A 16,282-nucleotide genomic window follows, 5' to 3' on the forward strand; every position below is an offset into this window, starting at 1 on the left:
ATTTCCTGCTTGATCAGGGCACCTCTGCCAAAGCTGGGACCCACCACGCCAAAGGCAGCTTGACACTGCTGGATTGCAGCCTGCCAAGCGCGTGTCTGTCTCTGTCACACACACACACACACACACACAGCTTTTGGTTTGCAGTTCCTGGCAGGAAATGCAAACCTGAGTTTGATCGAGCCACTCGGGGGCTACCATTAGGTGGTCCATGGAGATGCGTTTGCATTGGCAGGTCACGCATCGTCCTGGAACACAAGCTGTGGGTACAGAGTTCTTTGGAGGTTCCCAGTTGAATCCCCCCACGGACAAAAGCGTGGTCAAAAGACCCAGCAGCTGTGTGGCCACGCACCCCCTGCCACCAAAGAAGGGGGGATATGAACCCCTCTTTCCGCAAGACGTGCCAAGAAGTTGCTTATTTTGCATGGTCACATCGAAATAACTATAACTGCACAGGGGTGCCGCTGCCTCCTTGCTCCCCGGCTCTGCCTGCCAGGCAAGCAAGTGGTGGGGATGATGGGAAAGATGAGGAGGGTTGGAGTGGGGGGCAAGTGAGGTGAGAAGGCAGACTCACTGAGGGAGGGGTCCATTGAGGGTGCCTTGCCAAGGGCCCCCCCAAAACTAGAACAGACACCGGCTGCCATCACGCTATTTTAGGTGGGGAAACAAAGCTGAGAGTAAAAGCGCGTAGCCAAAGGCTACGAGGTCATGGCAGAGGCATAACCAGGAACAGCCTGCTTTGTAGCTCGGGCAGGATGCTACGCCGACGCTGGCCCTGGAAAGGAGGAAAGGAATTTGGCCCCTCCTGCCATCAAAACAGCCCTGCACGTTTCCAAGTGACTCCCCAAGGACTCGAAACTTAACACATGAGAATCAAGCTGTGGGTTTCCGGATGCCCCAGAAACCACGTTCTGCGGATGGGCAGTACTGCAAACAGCCTGTCGTTACAACCCCGAGGGCTCTGGGTGCAAATCCCTGTTCAAAAGGCTTTCTCAGCTGATTCCTCAAAATCAGGACTGGTTTGTTTTGCAGGGATATGAACCATATATAATGATATACAGGAGCTGTGATAAATGGGGGTAAGGGGGTTTATTGACAAATGCTCACAGAGCAAAGGGTAAGAGGAGGGAGCTTTCAAACCAACCCCCTGCAACGACATTAACAGAGTCCAGTCAGAAGCCGTGGTGCATTCAACAGGGCTGCGGTTCCATTTCAGGTTTTCCTGTCTCCAAATCTGCAAAGACCGAAAAAAAGGGCGTGTATGTGGGGGGGAGAAATAAGGCTGGTGTGGCAGAGTGACTGAGCCATGAATCAAGAAACTCATCTCACAAGGTAGCCTTAGGTAGGCTGCTCCCTCTCAGCCTCGTCTGCAATACAGGGAGATAATAATAACACTGGCTTACCTCGCAGGCTTGTAAGGACTGCAACTAGGAAATGCATGCAGAGTACTTTGAACACTTGAAATTGCTCTACAAATGTTAAGAACAATTACATCTTTTCAAGTGCATTTTTGCACCTATAAGGGCTAGAAACGTTAGGTTTTTTTTAAAGCAGCAGCAATTCTCAAGGAGCTCCATTCTACCCTCAGTACTATAATCTGTGCTTTTGCTGCGTTCTGTAACCGCTTTCCCCAACTAGTGTGCCTGAAGGGGTTGGATCCAGACTGAGTCATACTTAGAGTAGACCCATTGCAATCAACGGGGCTTCAGTTTGCCATGACTAACTTAGGTTCCACTGATTTTCAATGGGTCTACTCCGACTCAATCTGGACCCAACCCGCTATGTTTGGGACGACAACTCCCAACATCCCTGACCACTGGCCAGGCTGATGGGAGTTGAAGTCCAAAACATCTGAAGGCAGCAGGTCGGGGAAGCCTGCAGATTTTAAAATGTATTACGCTGATATTCTGCCCAACCACTGAAACTATTGCCAGGGATTGAACCTGGGACCTCTTGCACTCAAGGTGGCTACTCTACCCTTGAGCTACAGTTGGGCTTCTTTGCCTCACCAGCTTCGCAGTACTCCACATCCTTGAGAAAGAGCCCGCCTGCTGGTGCAATGGTGTTCTGGGGATAAGCCATCAGGTCCCGGATCTCCAGGAGCTCTTGGACATGGTGAGGCTCCAGCCGGTTCTGTCCAACGGCCACCAAGACGCCAGCCATCCGCCGCACCTGGAACGACAGGGAGGGGGAGGCTCAAAAACGGACACGACGTAAGCCGAGCTCCACAACCTGCACACGTTCAGCAAATCAAGGAGTAGGATCATAGAGTTGAAGGGGTCTTAGAGGCCATCTGGACCAGCCCCCCGTTCAGAAACCCAGAGCTGGAGCATCCCTAACAGGTGGCTGTCCAGCCTCTGCGTGAAGCCCTCCAGGCCGGGAAAGCCCTCCAGCTCTAGGTAACCGCTTCCATTGTCCAACTGCTCTTACCGTCCAGGAGTTTCTCCTAATGTTCAACCAAAATCTACCCTCCTGTAACTGAAGCCCATTAAATCGTGTCTAGAACAGCAGCAGAGAGCAAGTCATTGTCCTCTCCTTCTTGACAGTCTTTCCAGTATCTGAAGAGTGCTTGAAGTCTTCTCTAAACTAAACATACCCAGTTCCTTCAGCCTTTCCTCATATTTGCAGTCACTAGATTTATTTGCATGACTCACCCACTTCGGCTATTCCTTAGTTTGATTAGGTCTTGCCCCTTTTAACAATAAATAGTAATGATGAAGGGGGGTAAAATCAAAGCAAAGCTGTGCCACCCTTGGGCGGTACAGAAGAAAACGTCTTTTTTGTTTTCTAACAAATATACAAAAGATACCAGACTAGTGGGTCTTGGTCTGATCCAGCAACTTATATTCTTGGGCTCTGTTTTACATATCCAGTAGAAGACCAAGTCAGGGTGGACTTGGTCTACTCTTGGGCAAAGGTTTTAAAAACTGCATTAGTGGGTTGTTAGATCTTTGTGCTGCCGCTGTCTTTTACCCTGTGTTTTTTTTTTAAAAAAAACTTTGGTTTTATTCTGTTTGAAACTGAAGGATTTTTTAAATATATGTTTTACTGTGTTATTGTATTTTATGGTTTTGTTTTTATGCAAAACCCACAGAGCTTCAGCTGTCCGACGGTATAGGAATGTAATAAATAAAACAAAAATACATGCAACCTCTGGGTTCAGAGACCATCTATCTACAAGTGCTAAACGCTGGAGACAGAAAACAGGGGCAGGCTGTCGCCTCTGTCCCTGCCTGTGGGTTCCTGAGAGGTACCCACCTGGCCACCAAGGTACCCATCTTGGCCACCAGATCAGAGCTAGCGTGGTGTGGGATGAGTGTGTTGGGCTAGGCCTGGGGTGATCCAGGTTCAAATCCCCACAGCCACAAAAGCTCCCCAGATGAGGACCAGGTTTGTCTCTTTATTGATCTCGTGCCTTTCCGCCAAGGAACTCAAGGTAGCATCTGTACTTCTCCCCTCCGCTTCTGTCCTCACGACAACCTAGAGATGTAGCTCAGGCTAGAAATGGTGAGCAGGTGAGGACCAGGTCACTATTTCTCAGCCTGAGCTACCTTGCTGGGTTGTCGTGAGGACAAAAAGTGGAAAAGTACGGATGCTAGCTCGAGTTCCCTGGTGGAAAGGCACGAGATCAATAAAGGGATGAACCTTTACTCTGATCCATCAGGGCTCTTCTCACACTCTTACAAGAACCCACGTGAGAAGAGCTACCTTCCGCTCACTCAGACAACAGCAGCCTGTCTGTTTTGGAAAGGAAACTATTTCATCACGCTCTTTCCTTTTGCCGAGGGGCCATGACCCACCCACCCACCCACCCAAGTGCCTCAAGCTGCTGCTCACCTGCCCCCCCCAGCTCTTGCGCACGAGTCGACTCAACATCCCCAAACGCTGTGCCGACACCCACCCGTTCCCCTGTGGTGGGATGCTTCGCAAGCAAAGGAGAGAGAGCGACGAGCGGGGAGGGCCGTGAGTGTCTTCTTTCGAGCTCTCCTTTTGCTGCTGTTTCTGGAGGTGGGAGGAGATGGACGGAAAGGATTGTGGAGTGGTTAAATGAAGCTGCTGGTTCTTTTCTCTAAAAATAAACCAACCCCCCCAAATCAGCCAACCGCATCCCCTATATAGGGTGGGAAAGTACTGCGCTGGAAAAAAAAGAATAGGGGACGGGACGTAGCACCTCCTCCCTTGTGGCTGGCCACACTCAGCCACATGCTTCTCAGAGAACTACCATAAAGCTTTCCAGCACATGAATAGTTCATAGCATGCTGTTTATTTGCAGGCATCTGTACCCCAAAAAGGGCACCCAGAGCACCTAACATCTAACCACATCCCCTGTACTTTCCAAACAAGAACCACAACACCGATCCTGCCACCCCCAAATTACAGAGCTCCTGAGACCCCTGGCTCAGTGGAAGAGCCCCCATTTGGCATGCAGGCGAGTGCAGGTTCGATTTCCCAGCATCTCCAGTTGGGACTGAGAAAGACCCTTGCCTGAAACACTGGAGAGCCGCTGCCAGTCAGAGCAGAGGCGATACTGATGGTTCAAGGGTCTGATTCAGTAGAAGGCATGTTCTAACACCGAACCATGAGGACTAGAATCTTACTCTGTCTTACTCTGGAACAGCCACAGCCCAATGGTAGAGAACCTATTTGATACTGAGGATCTCTGGCATCACCAGCTAGGTTGGGAAAGACCTCCTTTGCCTTGAAGAGGCACCAGAACAGCTCAATTCTGAATCGCGCAGCAGTTTTTTTTGTTTTTGTTTTTTTTAAAGGTACACAAAGGTTGGCCACCCAAACTCAAAAAAAAGGAAGAAAAGAAAATGGTCTTGGCCTTTCCTGGAGACATTCCCTGAGCTGGCGTCTCACCCAAAGCCGTACAAACTCGGCATAATCCTTACGAGCGCTTCCCATAAAACTGAACCAGATCCCACTCTCACTTCCCATGCAAATTAAGAACATGTCCTGCTTGCGGGTTCCCGGTCGACGGCTGGTTGGCCACTGTGTGAACAGAAAACTGGGACTAGGTGGACCCGTGGTCTGATCCAGCAGGGCTCTTCTGATGTTCTTAAGAAGAGCCGTGCTGGATCAGACCAAGGGTCCATCTACTCCAGCGTTCTGTTCACACAGTGGTCAACCAGCTCCCTGTGGGAAACCCTCAAGCAGGACACGAGTGCAACAGCACCCTCCCGCCCATGTTCCCCAGCAACTGGTGTACATAGGCTCACTGCCTCTGGTACTGGAGGGAGCACATAGTCCTCAAGACTAGTAGCCACTGATAGCCTTCTCCTCCAGGAATTTGTCCAATCACCCTTGAAAGCCATCCAAATTGGTGGCCATCGCTACACCTGGTGGTAGCGAATTCCATAGTTCCTCTGCGCTGTGTGACAAAGCCCTTCCTTTTCTCTGTCCTGAATCCCCACCAACCAGCTTCATGGGATGATGCCACTGTGTTCTCCTATTATCTGAGAGGGAGAAAAACATCTCCCTGTCCACTTTCTCCACACCAGGCATCATTCTGAACAACTCTATCATGTCCCCCTTACTCGCCTTTTCTCCACGCTAAAGGGGTAATTACAGCCATCAGGACTAGCTGCCATTGATAGCCTTGTCCTCCATGGATTTGTCCAACCCCCTTTGGAAGCCATCGAAATGTTAGGATTTCCACCACAGCAGGGCCAAGGGATACAGCAACGCCATCTCTACCTCTGCAGACAATCACGGCCACGTTTTACTAGAAGTTCAGGGTGCAAGTGACTTCAGCTCAGTTTTCCCCAACCTGGTACCCTCAGGATGTGTTGGACTACAACTCCCAGCATTCCCAACCAGCATAGGGTGGGTGAGGCCTGGTCCAACACATCTCAGGGGCAACGTGTTGGGGAAGGCTGCCCCAACCTCCTCCTCTCCCTGTTCTCCGGTCTCGGCTGGCCTTCAGAGTCTTCTCCATGGTCCTTTGGGCGCGACGGATTAACCCAACTCATTCTTCTGGAAGTCACCACCAGAGGGCACTGGCCCTCTATGGTCCGACAGTTCATGTCAACATTTCTCATTTAAATCTCTCCGTGGACTTATGCAGCTGTGATGAGTTTATCTGGGACGTTCACCAAGGGCTAATTTACCACGGCAGGTATAAAAACAGGCGGGAAACCAGTTGTCTGCTGTGTCCACCAACACAGCAAGGAGAATGGTTTCTTCTTCTTTTCTGAGTTCTTAAAATATACATACATGAGTTTGTATATACCCACATATATGAGTTTGTATATACCCATAGTGGGCCGCGGTGGCTTAGTGGTCAAGACGCTGAACTGCAGACCGGAAGGTCGGCTGGACAGCAGTTTGAGACCCAAGTGCCGCGTGACGGAGTGAGCTCCCGTCTTCAGTCCCAGCTCCTGCCAACCTAGCAGTTCGAAAGCAAGAAATTGCAAGTAGATAAATAGGTACCGCCTCGGCGGGAAAGGTAGCAGCGTTCCGTGCACCTCGGTGTTCAGTCATGCTGGCCACATGACCACGGAAGCGTCTTCGGACAGCGCTGGCTCTTTGGCTTAGAAACGGGGATGAGCACCGCACCCTAGAGTCGGACACGACTGGTTGGGGACACCTTTACACCTTTTATATACCCATAGGAATGAATACATATGAAATGCATACACACACATCTATCTGTCTGTCTGTCTGTCTGTCTGTCTGTCTATCTATCTATCTATCTGTCTATCTACCTACCTATCAACCATCTATGAAAATACAACTTTTTAGCAATTATACATAGTCTTTGACAAGAGCAGACCAAATATCCAAATAAGTATCCATTTGAAGGTGGTGTCTATATGCCACCCATTCAAATATTGAAAGTGCTGTAAAGTCTTCCATCCATTACATTATAGGAGGTGAGCATTTATCCTTCCAGTGTTGTAATATCAGTCTATAAGCTGTCAAAAGAGCGCAGAGAATCCATTTATGCTGACCATTTCTTAATTGACATGAAGCAGGTAAATAATTTAAAAGAGCGGGTGCATCAGTGAATATTAAAAACTGCTCCAGGACAAAATTTATCTTTGTAAATAACCTCCTCCCCCAAACCCGCAATTACTGGAGATTGCCAAAACGTACATTTAAAAGAAGTATTAGCTGTATTGCACCTCCAGCAATTAGCCGAATTAGACAATCCCTTTTTAAAGGGACGCTGAGGTGTCCAACAGACATGAAACAAAAGTTTTTGCTGAATAAGATGCAGCCTGAGAACCACAGACATGACAGATAGACACCAAAATGGTGACCCACTGATTAGGCGGAATGGGACAATCCCATTCCCTATTCCATTCCTGCTTAAGAACCTGTATATCATATTTATTCACCAATAACAAGTAGTTCTAGTCACAGATTGTGGGCACTTTACCTGACTAGTCTCAACAAGTGCTTCCAAGAGTGATGGAGACACTGGTGCTGTAAAAGCGGCCGGGCCAAACCTAGATACTAACAGATGCTGCAACTGCAAATATCGCCATTCAGCCATAGCTGGCAAATCATACTTGGCACGCCGGATAGAAAATGACAAGAACTCATCAGCGGCACCCACCAGCTGATCCGAAGTAAACATCGCCTTATCTGTCCATGTCCACCACGATATTTGGTGCCAATTTTTAGATCTGGATTGGCCCATAAAGTCAATTCAGCATGAGGAAAGGGATCGAAGTGAAAGTGACATGACATTGTATGCCACACACCTCTAGCAGCAGAAACTGTGGGAGGACCCCTGTCTATTCTTGTATGCTTAGAACCTAAGGCCAGCCATTTAGAGAGAGGAACCAGACAACAAAATTCCCAAACTGACCAAGGCGGAAGATCTTCTCGCTTGTAGTGTTGGCTCAACAACACTACAAGGGAGAAGGATCTTGGAATTGTGGTAGGTCACAAGCTGAATATGAGCCAACCATGTGATGTGGCTGCAAAAAAGGCAAATGCTCTTTTGGGCTGCATTCATAGAAGCATAGCTTCCAAATCCTGGAAAGTACTTTTCCCCCTCTACTCAGCGCTGGTTAGGCCTCATCTGGAGTACTGTGACCAGTTCTGGGCACCGCACTTTAAGAAGGATGCAGACAAACTGGAGAGGGTTCAGAGGAGGGCAACAAAGATGATCAGAGGACTGGAAACAAAGCCCTATGAGGAGAGACTGGAAGAACTGGGCATGTTTAGCCTTGAGAAGAGAAGACTGAGGGGAGGTAGGATAGTGCTCTTCGAGGACTTGAAAGGCTGTCACAGAGAGGAAGGCCAGGATCTCTTCTCCATCATCCTGGAGTGCAGGACACAGAATCATGGGCTCAAGTGACAGGAAGCCAGATTCCGGCTGAACATCAGGAAAAACGTCCTGACTGTTAGAGCAATAGGACAATGGAACCCATTCCCTAGGGAGGTGGTGGGCTCTCCCACACTGGAGGCGTTCAAGACGAGGCTGGAGAGCCATCTGTCGGGGATGCTCTGACTTGGATTCCTGCACTGAGCAGGGGGTTGGACTCGATGGCCTTGTAGGCCCCTTCCAACCCTACTATTCTATGATTCTATCTGATGCAGATGGGAAAGACCCAGATTCCATACAAGTCAGCAGATAAACCCGAGGATATAATGCAAGATCCGGAAAACCAAATCCACCTTCTTTAAATGGAAGCAGCATCCTTTTCAGCAAGGGGAATTTGACCACTTCCTTGAGGTTCTGATCTGGTGCGACCATGTGGGAAAAATTCTCATCTCCTTGGGGGGACCCTTAATCGACAGGGTTGCGTACACTCTGCCCTGAAAGAACATTCTGCATCCAGGCATTACAAATCCTGGGTCAAGAAAAGCTGGATCTTGCAAGCTGAATAAATCACGCCAATTATAATCTCTCCCTCTTTGCATACCTTTTCTTTTCTTTACTACCACACTGAAACACTAACTCTGACTGCTGGAAGTTTTGTTCAGCCACCTCTCTGGATTCTGAGATTTCAGCAGCCATTACGCTCATGATTTAAAAAATAACAACAAATATTCATGGTCATGAGGACTGATAACTTCCCCCCCCCCCAAATGAAGGGAAAGATTAGGAGGAGGCTGAATTCTCTATCTAACACCACATTCTGCTCCTTTTCTACACTACTGCAGAATTGTAGCGTACACACCCACAACGCCATCTGTGGTTCAGCTTCAGCTCTGGTATGTCGAAATGCTCCGTTAGTGGCTAATGTGTTGATGTTAACCGAGATACTAAGAAAAGCTCTCTTGGCATCTTTCTGTGTTCTTTTCAGTGCTAGAGGAAGACCTTTTTATTTTCATAGACTGGAGGCAGTCAAGACGAGGCTGGACAGCCATCTGTCGGGGATGCTCTGACTTGGATTCCTGCATTGAGCAGGGGGCTGGACTCGATGGCCTTGTAGGCCCCTTCCAACCCTACTGTTCTATGATTCTGTGAACTGTGGAATCTGTCAGGTTTTCAGATCTGTACGTATATTTCTTCGTGACGCCGTGGTATTTTACTTGCCATCAAGTAAGGGGAAGGGAGATGTAATGTTGGGGGTAACAATGGACGTAGGCGCATGCACTGCAACGGAGAGAACAGCTCTGATAGCGCCCAATAATAGTCTTCAGACACATGTAGGAAGAAAGCCAGACTATGAAGCACATGGTCTTCGATGTCTGTATACTAATGCCCAGAGTATGGGAAACAAACAGAACGAACTTGAGCTCTTAATACAGGAGGGAAATTATGACTTGATAGGTATAACTGAGACTTGATGGGGTGACTCTCATGACTGGAATACAGCAATTGAAGGATATAACTTGTTCAAAAAGAACAGGAGGAACAGAAAGGGAGGTGGGGTTGCACTGTATGTGAAAAATACATATCTCTGCACAGAAAGACAGGAGGAGGAGCTTGGTACCCCATCGAGAGCATCTGGATCAAAATAAATGGAGCAAAGAATAAAAGGAACCTGATGGTTGGCATCTACTACTGGCCACCCAATCAAGGAGAAGACGAGGATGAAACTTTTGAAAAGCAAATAGCCAGTCTTTTAAGGAAGCATGCTGTAGTAGTAATAGGGGACTTCAATTTCCCCGATATTTGTTGGGAGACAAATTCTGCAAAACATGGTCCCTCCAGGAAATTCTTGACTTGTGTGGTGGATAACTTCCTCCAACAGAAAGTAGGGGAAGGAACTAGAGGATCGGCTATCCTTGACTTGATCCTAACCAACAGAGATGACTTAGTGGATCAAGTAGCAGTTACAGGAACTCTGGGGGAAAGCAACCATGTTGCACTTGAGTTCTTGGTTCCAAGGGAAGCAAAAGCCGAGTGTAGTCAAACGCGTACCCTGGATTTTAGGAAAGCTGATTTTAATAAACTCAGAACAATGATCAGTAAGGTCCCATGGCAAGCAACGCTAACGAGAAAAGGAGTCCAAGATGGATGGGAGCTTTAAAAAAGGAAATTCTCAAGGCACAATCACAAACAATTCCAACAAGAAGAAAAGGTGGAAGACAACAGAAGAAGCCAATGTGGCTTCACAAAAAGTTTACAGATGACCTGAAAACAAAAAAGGACACATACAGGAAGTGGAAAGAAGGCCAAGTAACAAAGGAAGCGTACAGGCAGGTAGCACAGAATTGCAGGGATGGCGTCAGGAAGGCTAAAGCTGAGAATGAGCTGAGGTTAGCGAGGGATGCTAAAAACAACAAAAAGGCTTTCTTCAGCTACGTGCATAGTAAAAGGCAGAGGAAAGAAATGGTTGTTCAGCTATTAAATAAGGATGGCAAAACGATAACAGATGACAAAGAAAAGGCAGAGGTGCTCAATTCCTACTTTGGCTCAGTCTTCTCCCAAAAGAGGGTCTATGACCCCCCTGGCAAAGGCGAAGTACAGGCTGAAGGGGCTGGATTGCAGCTTGAGATCGATAGGCATATGGTTAAGGAACACCTCAGTACTTTGAATGAGTTCAAATCTCCAGGGCCAGATGAACTGCACCCTAGAGTCATAAAGGAACTGGCAGAAGAGCTCTCAGAACCGCTGTCTATTCTCTTTGAGAAATCATGGAGGACGGGGGAAGTGCCAGATGACTGGAGGACGGCTAATGTTGTCCCTATCTTCAAAAAGGGTAAAAAGGAGGAACCTGGGAACTACAGACCAGTCAGTCTGACATCAATCCCTGGGAAAATGCTGGCGCAGATGATCAAGCGATCCATCTGTAAGCACCTTGAAAACAATGCAGTGATTACTCGAAGCCAACATGGATTTGTCAAGAACAAGTCCTGCCAAACGAATCTGATCTCATTTTTTGATCAAGTAACCTCCCCTGTGGACTGTGGGAATGCTGTAGACATAATATACCTCGGCTTCAGCAAAGCTTTCGACAAAGTGCCCCATGATATCCTGATGAGCAAACTAGCTCAAAGTGGGCTAGATGAAACAACGATCCGGTGGATCCACAGTTGGCTACAAAATCGGACTCAAAGAGTGCTTATCAGTGGGACCTTCTCAAACTGGGGAGAGGTAACGAGTGGGGTACCGCAGGGCTCAGTCCTGGGCCCAGCGCTCTTCCACGTTTTTATTAATGACTTGGAGGAGGAGGTGCAGGGAATGCTGATCAGATTTGCAGATGACACAAAATTGGGCGGGATAGCTAATACTTTGGAAGACAGAAACAAAATCCAAGGTGATCTTGATAGACTGGAGTGCTGGGCAGAAAACAACAGAATGACATTTAATAGGGATAAATGCCGAGTTCTGCACCTAGGAAAAAGAAACCAAATGCACAGTTACAAGATGGGGGATACGTGGTTCAACAACACTACAAGCGAGAAGGATCTTGGAATTGTTGTCGATCACAAGCTGAATATGAGCCAACAATGGGATGTGGCTGCAAAAAAGGCAAATGCTCTTTTGGGCTGCATTCATAGAAGCATAGCTTCCAAATCCTGGGAAGTACTAGTTCCCCTCTACTCAGCACTGGTTAGGCCTCATCTGGAGTACTGTGTCCAGTTTTGGGCACCGCACTTTAAGAAGGATGCAGACAAACTGGAGAGGGTTCAGAGGAGGGCAACAAAGGTGATCAGGGGACTGGAAACAAAGCCCTATGAAGAGAGACTGAAAGAACTGGGCATGTTTAGCCTTGAGAAGACTGAGGGGAGATATGATAGCACTCTTCAAGCACTTGAAAGGTTGTCACAGAGAAGAAGGCCAGGATCTCTTCTCGATCATCCCAGAGTGCAGGACACGGAATAATGGGCTCAAGTTACAGGAAGCCAAATTCTGGCTGAACATCAGGAAAAACATCCTGACTGTTGGAGCAATACGACAATGGAACCAATTCCCTAGGGAGGTGGTGGGCTCTCCCACACTGGAGGCATGCAAGATGAGGCTGGACAGCCATCTGTCGGGGATGCTCTGACTTGGATTCCTGCATTGAGCAGGGGGTTGGGCTCGATGGCCTTGCAGGTCCCTTCCAACCCTAATATTCTATGCTTCTATGATTCTATGATCATTGGTGCATTTGGGGTGGAATTTTTGAGCTGGAATTTGTTTGCCACTTTTATTATTTTGTGCTTGCTACATTGAAATTATAAAATAAACAAACGGAAAACTAACCGAGTTCCAACATTAGCGGAATACCTCTCCCTAAAATTGGGCTTGTTATTATTGTTTCGTTGTTGTTTTGAATAAGATTCCCTGCCATGATTTGAGTGTGGATAGCTAACCTATTAGGTGTTTCAGCCAGAAGGTTGAATCCAATGAGCTGCATCCAACGTTAGTCTAAACTGAATCCCATTCATTACAATAGGTCTACTCTAAGTAGGAGTAAAGCTGGATACAACCTAAGGTGGGAAACATTTATTTGAACTACTGGAAGGTAAAATTCCTAAAAGATAATGTTTAGCAGAACGTTTTGGTGATGTGATAACAAGTCTCCTTCTCAACCTGGTACACTCCACGTGTCTTGGACTACAGCACCCAGCAACTCTGGTTGGGAGATGCTGGGAATTGTAGTCCAACACATCTAGAGGGCACCAGGTTGGAGAAGGCTGCCTCATATCTACACTGCCTTCTCTATTTGCACACAACTTGTGAACACATCCATGATGGTGAAGACACCAGCAAAGTCTCTTTCCAAATAAGAGAATTTATCCCAATCAAAGCTGTTCATGATCCCCCATGGTTCAGGGGCCTGGCAAACACAAAATGCTATTTTTTATTGTATGATCATAAATGTACATCCGGCCTTTCAAATTAAAAAAAAAAGGCCAGTACAGCTTCTGCAACATTCAGTTAAAATAATATAAAATATGATATGATGTTGTATTGGCCCCAGGAGCGTAGCTAAGTCATTTGTAGTGTTAGAGGGGCCTAGAGATCCATAATGCGTGCTTAAGTTCATTATTGGTGCAATTCCCATGCTAGTAAGCCTCTGAGCATGTGCAGATGAGTCAAAAGGCTGATAACGGCCTTCTCAGCGCATTCCTTACCAATGAGGAGAATGTCTTATCTCTGATGTGCCTAGGAAGCAAAGTCAGTTTACAGGTGGCTGTGCTTGAGAACCAAACACTGCTAGCCTATGCGGGGAATGAATGCGAGGGGGCGCTTGCTGCTGTTATGCTGCCTTAGTGCTAACATGTATTGTATAAAACCCATTGTACCCCATGGCTTGCGGTTCAGAGAAGCTGTCTGATCCAACCATTGGGTACACCTGTGTGTTGTAAGTTACCCAATAAAGTACTCCTTGTATGTAAACCTTTGAGTCTGATTTATCACTATCTTGGCACCTCTAACCTAAGAGTTCAATGCCCACGGCCAGGGTGACACATGCAAACGAAGATACAACAGCAAAAAAGAGGTTTCTGATCAGTTTCAAAGTGGCTCTTTAAATATATATATACACACACACACACAGTTCAGTCTTGCCATACCTGCTTGTAGAGAAACGACTGGCTCCTGAACTCCAGCTCCCAAAACCGCAGCTCTCTGGAAAAGAGAAGCAAAAGAGCAGTATTAAAAAACAAACAATATTCCCCACACACCACCACCACCACAGGCTGTTTATTATTTATTGATCTGATCTGTACCCCGCTTTTCTACTAAGAAAATGGTACTCGAGGGGGCTTAAAATGGATTAAAACAAATACATTCAAAGACAATGGGGGGGGCAATCCAATCGATTGTGCCCTTCGTGATCGGAAGCACCCAAACTCGGAGGTGTCCGATCATCCAAGGCAGGGTGGGAGGAACGGCAGAGGTGAGCATCACCACCTTTCCACCCGCCCTATGGATTTTGCTAAACAGGCTTTTTAGCCCGTCTAACAAGAGTGCTTTGGAGGGGGAGGGAAGGAGGCTGGAAGAGGCTCCGGATATCTCGAATCCTCTCCTCCCCACCTACCAGAATGCCGCCTTTCCTCCTCCTCCAACCTTGGAGTGCTTCCCCTGACCTCGGAAAGGGAAAATCGAAGAAGCCCATAGTCCCTGAAACACTTGCCCAGTTACCATAGGATTGCTCTCTCCAAAACAGTTGCTGAGATAGATCGAAAGTGTGCCGGAAACGTTGGTGTGTTGGCCGTGGCAGTGGCAGGAGGGAAGGAGGGGTGTGCAGCGGTAAGAGAGCTCACACCAGGCCTGCTTCAGGGCCTTGTATCTCTGTTGGCTGAGGATCATGGGAGTTGTAGTCCCACACCACTGGAGGTCAGCAATTTAGAGAAGGGATTTTTTTAAAAAATCCCCTGGAATTATTCTCTGGCTAAGATAAAAAATAAATAAATCCAAGCTGAAGGAGAATTCCCCTCTTGCTTCGGCCACCACCCCACAAAACACAGCCAGCCACGCAACTGTTCCCTTCCCTTTAAGGATCGGCATAGGGGGCAACAGTGAAGCATATTATAGAGTAATAAAGGAACTGGCAGAAGAGCTCTCAGAACCACTGTCTATTAACTTTGAGAAATCATGGAGGATGGGGGAAGTGCCAGATGACTGGAGGAGGGCTAATGTCCCGACCTTCAAAAAGGGCAAAAAGGAGGAACCTGAGAACTACAGACCAGTCAGTCTGACATCAATCCCTGGGGAAACTCTGGCACAGATGATCAAGCAATCCATCTGGAAGCACCTTGAAAACAATGCAGTGATGACTCGAAGCCAACATGGATTTATCAAAAACAAGTCCTGCCAGACAAATCTGATCTCATTTTTTGATCAAGTCACCCCCCTTGTAGACCGTGGGAATGCTGTAGACTTCATATACCTCGACTTCAACAAAGCTTTCAACAAAGTGCCCCATGATATCCTGATGAGCAAACTAGCTCAAAGTGGGCTAGATGAAACAACGATCTGGTGGATCCACAGTTGGCTACAGAATAGGACTCAAAGAGTGCTTATCAATGGGATCGTCTCAAACTGGGGGGAGGGGATGAGCAGGGTACCACAGGGCTCACTCCTGGGCTCAGTGCTCTTCAACGTTTTTATTAATGACTTGGATGAGGAGGTGCAGGGAATCCTGATCAAATCTGCAGATGACACAAAATTGGGTGAGATAGCTAATATCCTGGAAGACAGAAACAAAATTCAAAGTGATCTTGATAGGCTGGAGCACTGGGTAGAAAACAACAGAATGAAATTTAACAGGGATAAATGCCAAGTTCTGCGCCCAGGAAAAAGAAACCAAATGCACAGTTACAAGATGGGGGATACCTGGCTCAACAACACTACAAGCAAGAAGGATCTTGGAATTGTTGTAGGTCACAAGCTGAATATGAGCCAACAATGGGATGTGGCTGCAAAAAAGGCAAATGCTATTTTGGGCTGCATTCATAGAAGCATAGCTTCCAAATCCCGGGAAGTACTAGTTCCCCTCTACTCAACACTGGTTAGGCCTCATCTGGAGTACAGTGTCCAGTTCTGGGCACTGCACTTTCAGAAGGATGCAGAGAAGCTGGAGAGGGTTCAGAGGAAGGCAACAAAGATGATCAGGGGACTGGCAACAAAGCCTTGTGAGGAGAGACTGAAAGAACTGGGCATGTTTAGCCTTGAGAAGAGAAGACTGAGGGGAGATAGAAGCGCTCTTCAAGTACTTGAAAGGCTGTCATAGAATCATAGAATAGTATAGTAGGGTTGGAAGGGGCTTACAGGGCCATTGAGTCCAACCCTCTGTTGCAGAGAGGAAGGCCAGGATCTCTTCCCAATCATCCCAGAGTAAAGGACACGGAATCATGGGCTCAAGTTACAGGAAGCTAGATTCCGGCTGAACATCAGGAAAAGTTTCCTGACTGTTACAGCAATACGACCATGGAA

General features: G+C 47.4%; 1 protein-coding gene across 3 annotated transcripts in view; it reads right to left on the minus strand.

Moving 5' to 3' along the window:
* Positions 1–1,063: 1,063 nt before the first annotated feature.
* Positions 1,064–16,282, minus strand: part of PUSL1 (pseudouridine synthase like 1) — a 58,929-nt gene continuing 43,710 nt past the window's right edge. The window contains exons 6-9 of one of the 3 annotated variants that reach the window (XM_084821573.1): positions 13,918–13,972; positions 3,835–3,999; positions 2,007–2,169; positions 1,069–1,231 (exon numbers count right to left, since the gene is read on the minus strand). In XM_084821573.1, coding sequence (XP_084677699.1) covers positions 1,188–1,231; positions 2,007–2,169; positions 3,835–3,999; positions 13,918–13,972 — 427 coding nt within the window. In that variant the 3' untranslated portion in view covers positions 1,069–1,187. Of the gene's footprint in view, positions 1,232–2,006; positions 2,170–3,834; positions 4,000–13,917; positions 13,973–16,282 lie in introns of all 3 variants that reach the window. The other 2 variants (XM_084821574.1, XM_084821576.1) reach the window with 2 other exon arrangements.

The sequence above is a fragment of the Heloderma suspectum genome, chromosome 15 (genome assembly GCF_057233095.1).
Source record: "Heloderma suspectum isolate Gila_16-S chromosome 15, 16-S_ref, whole genome shotgun sequence".
Classification (NCBI taxonomy): Eukaryota; Metazoa; Chordata; class Lepidosauria; order Squamata; family Helodermatidae; genus Heloderma; species Heloderma suspectum.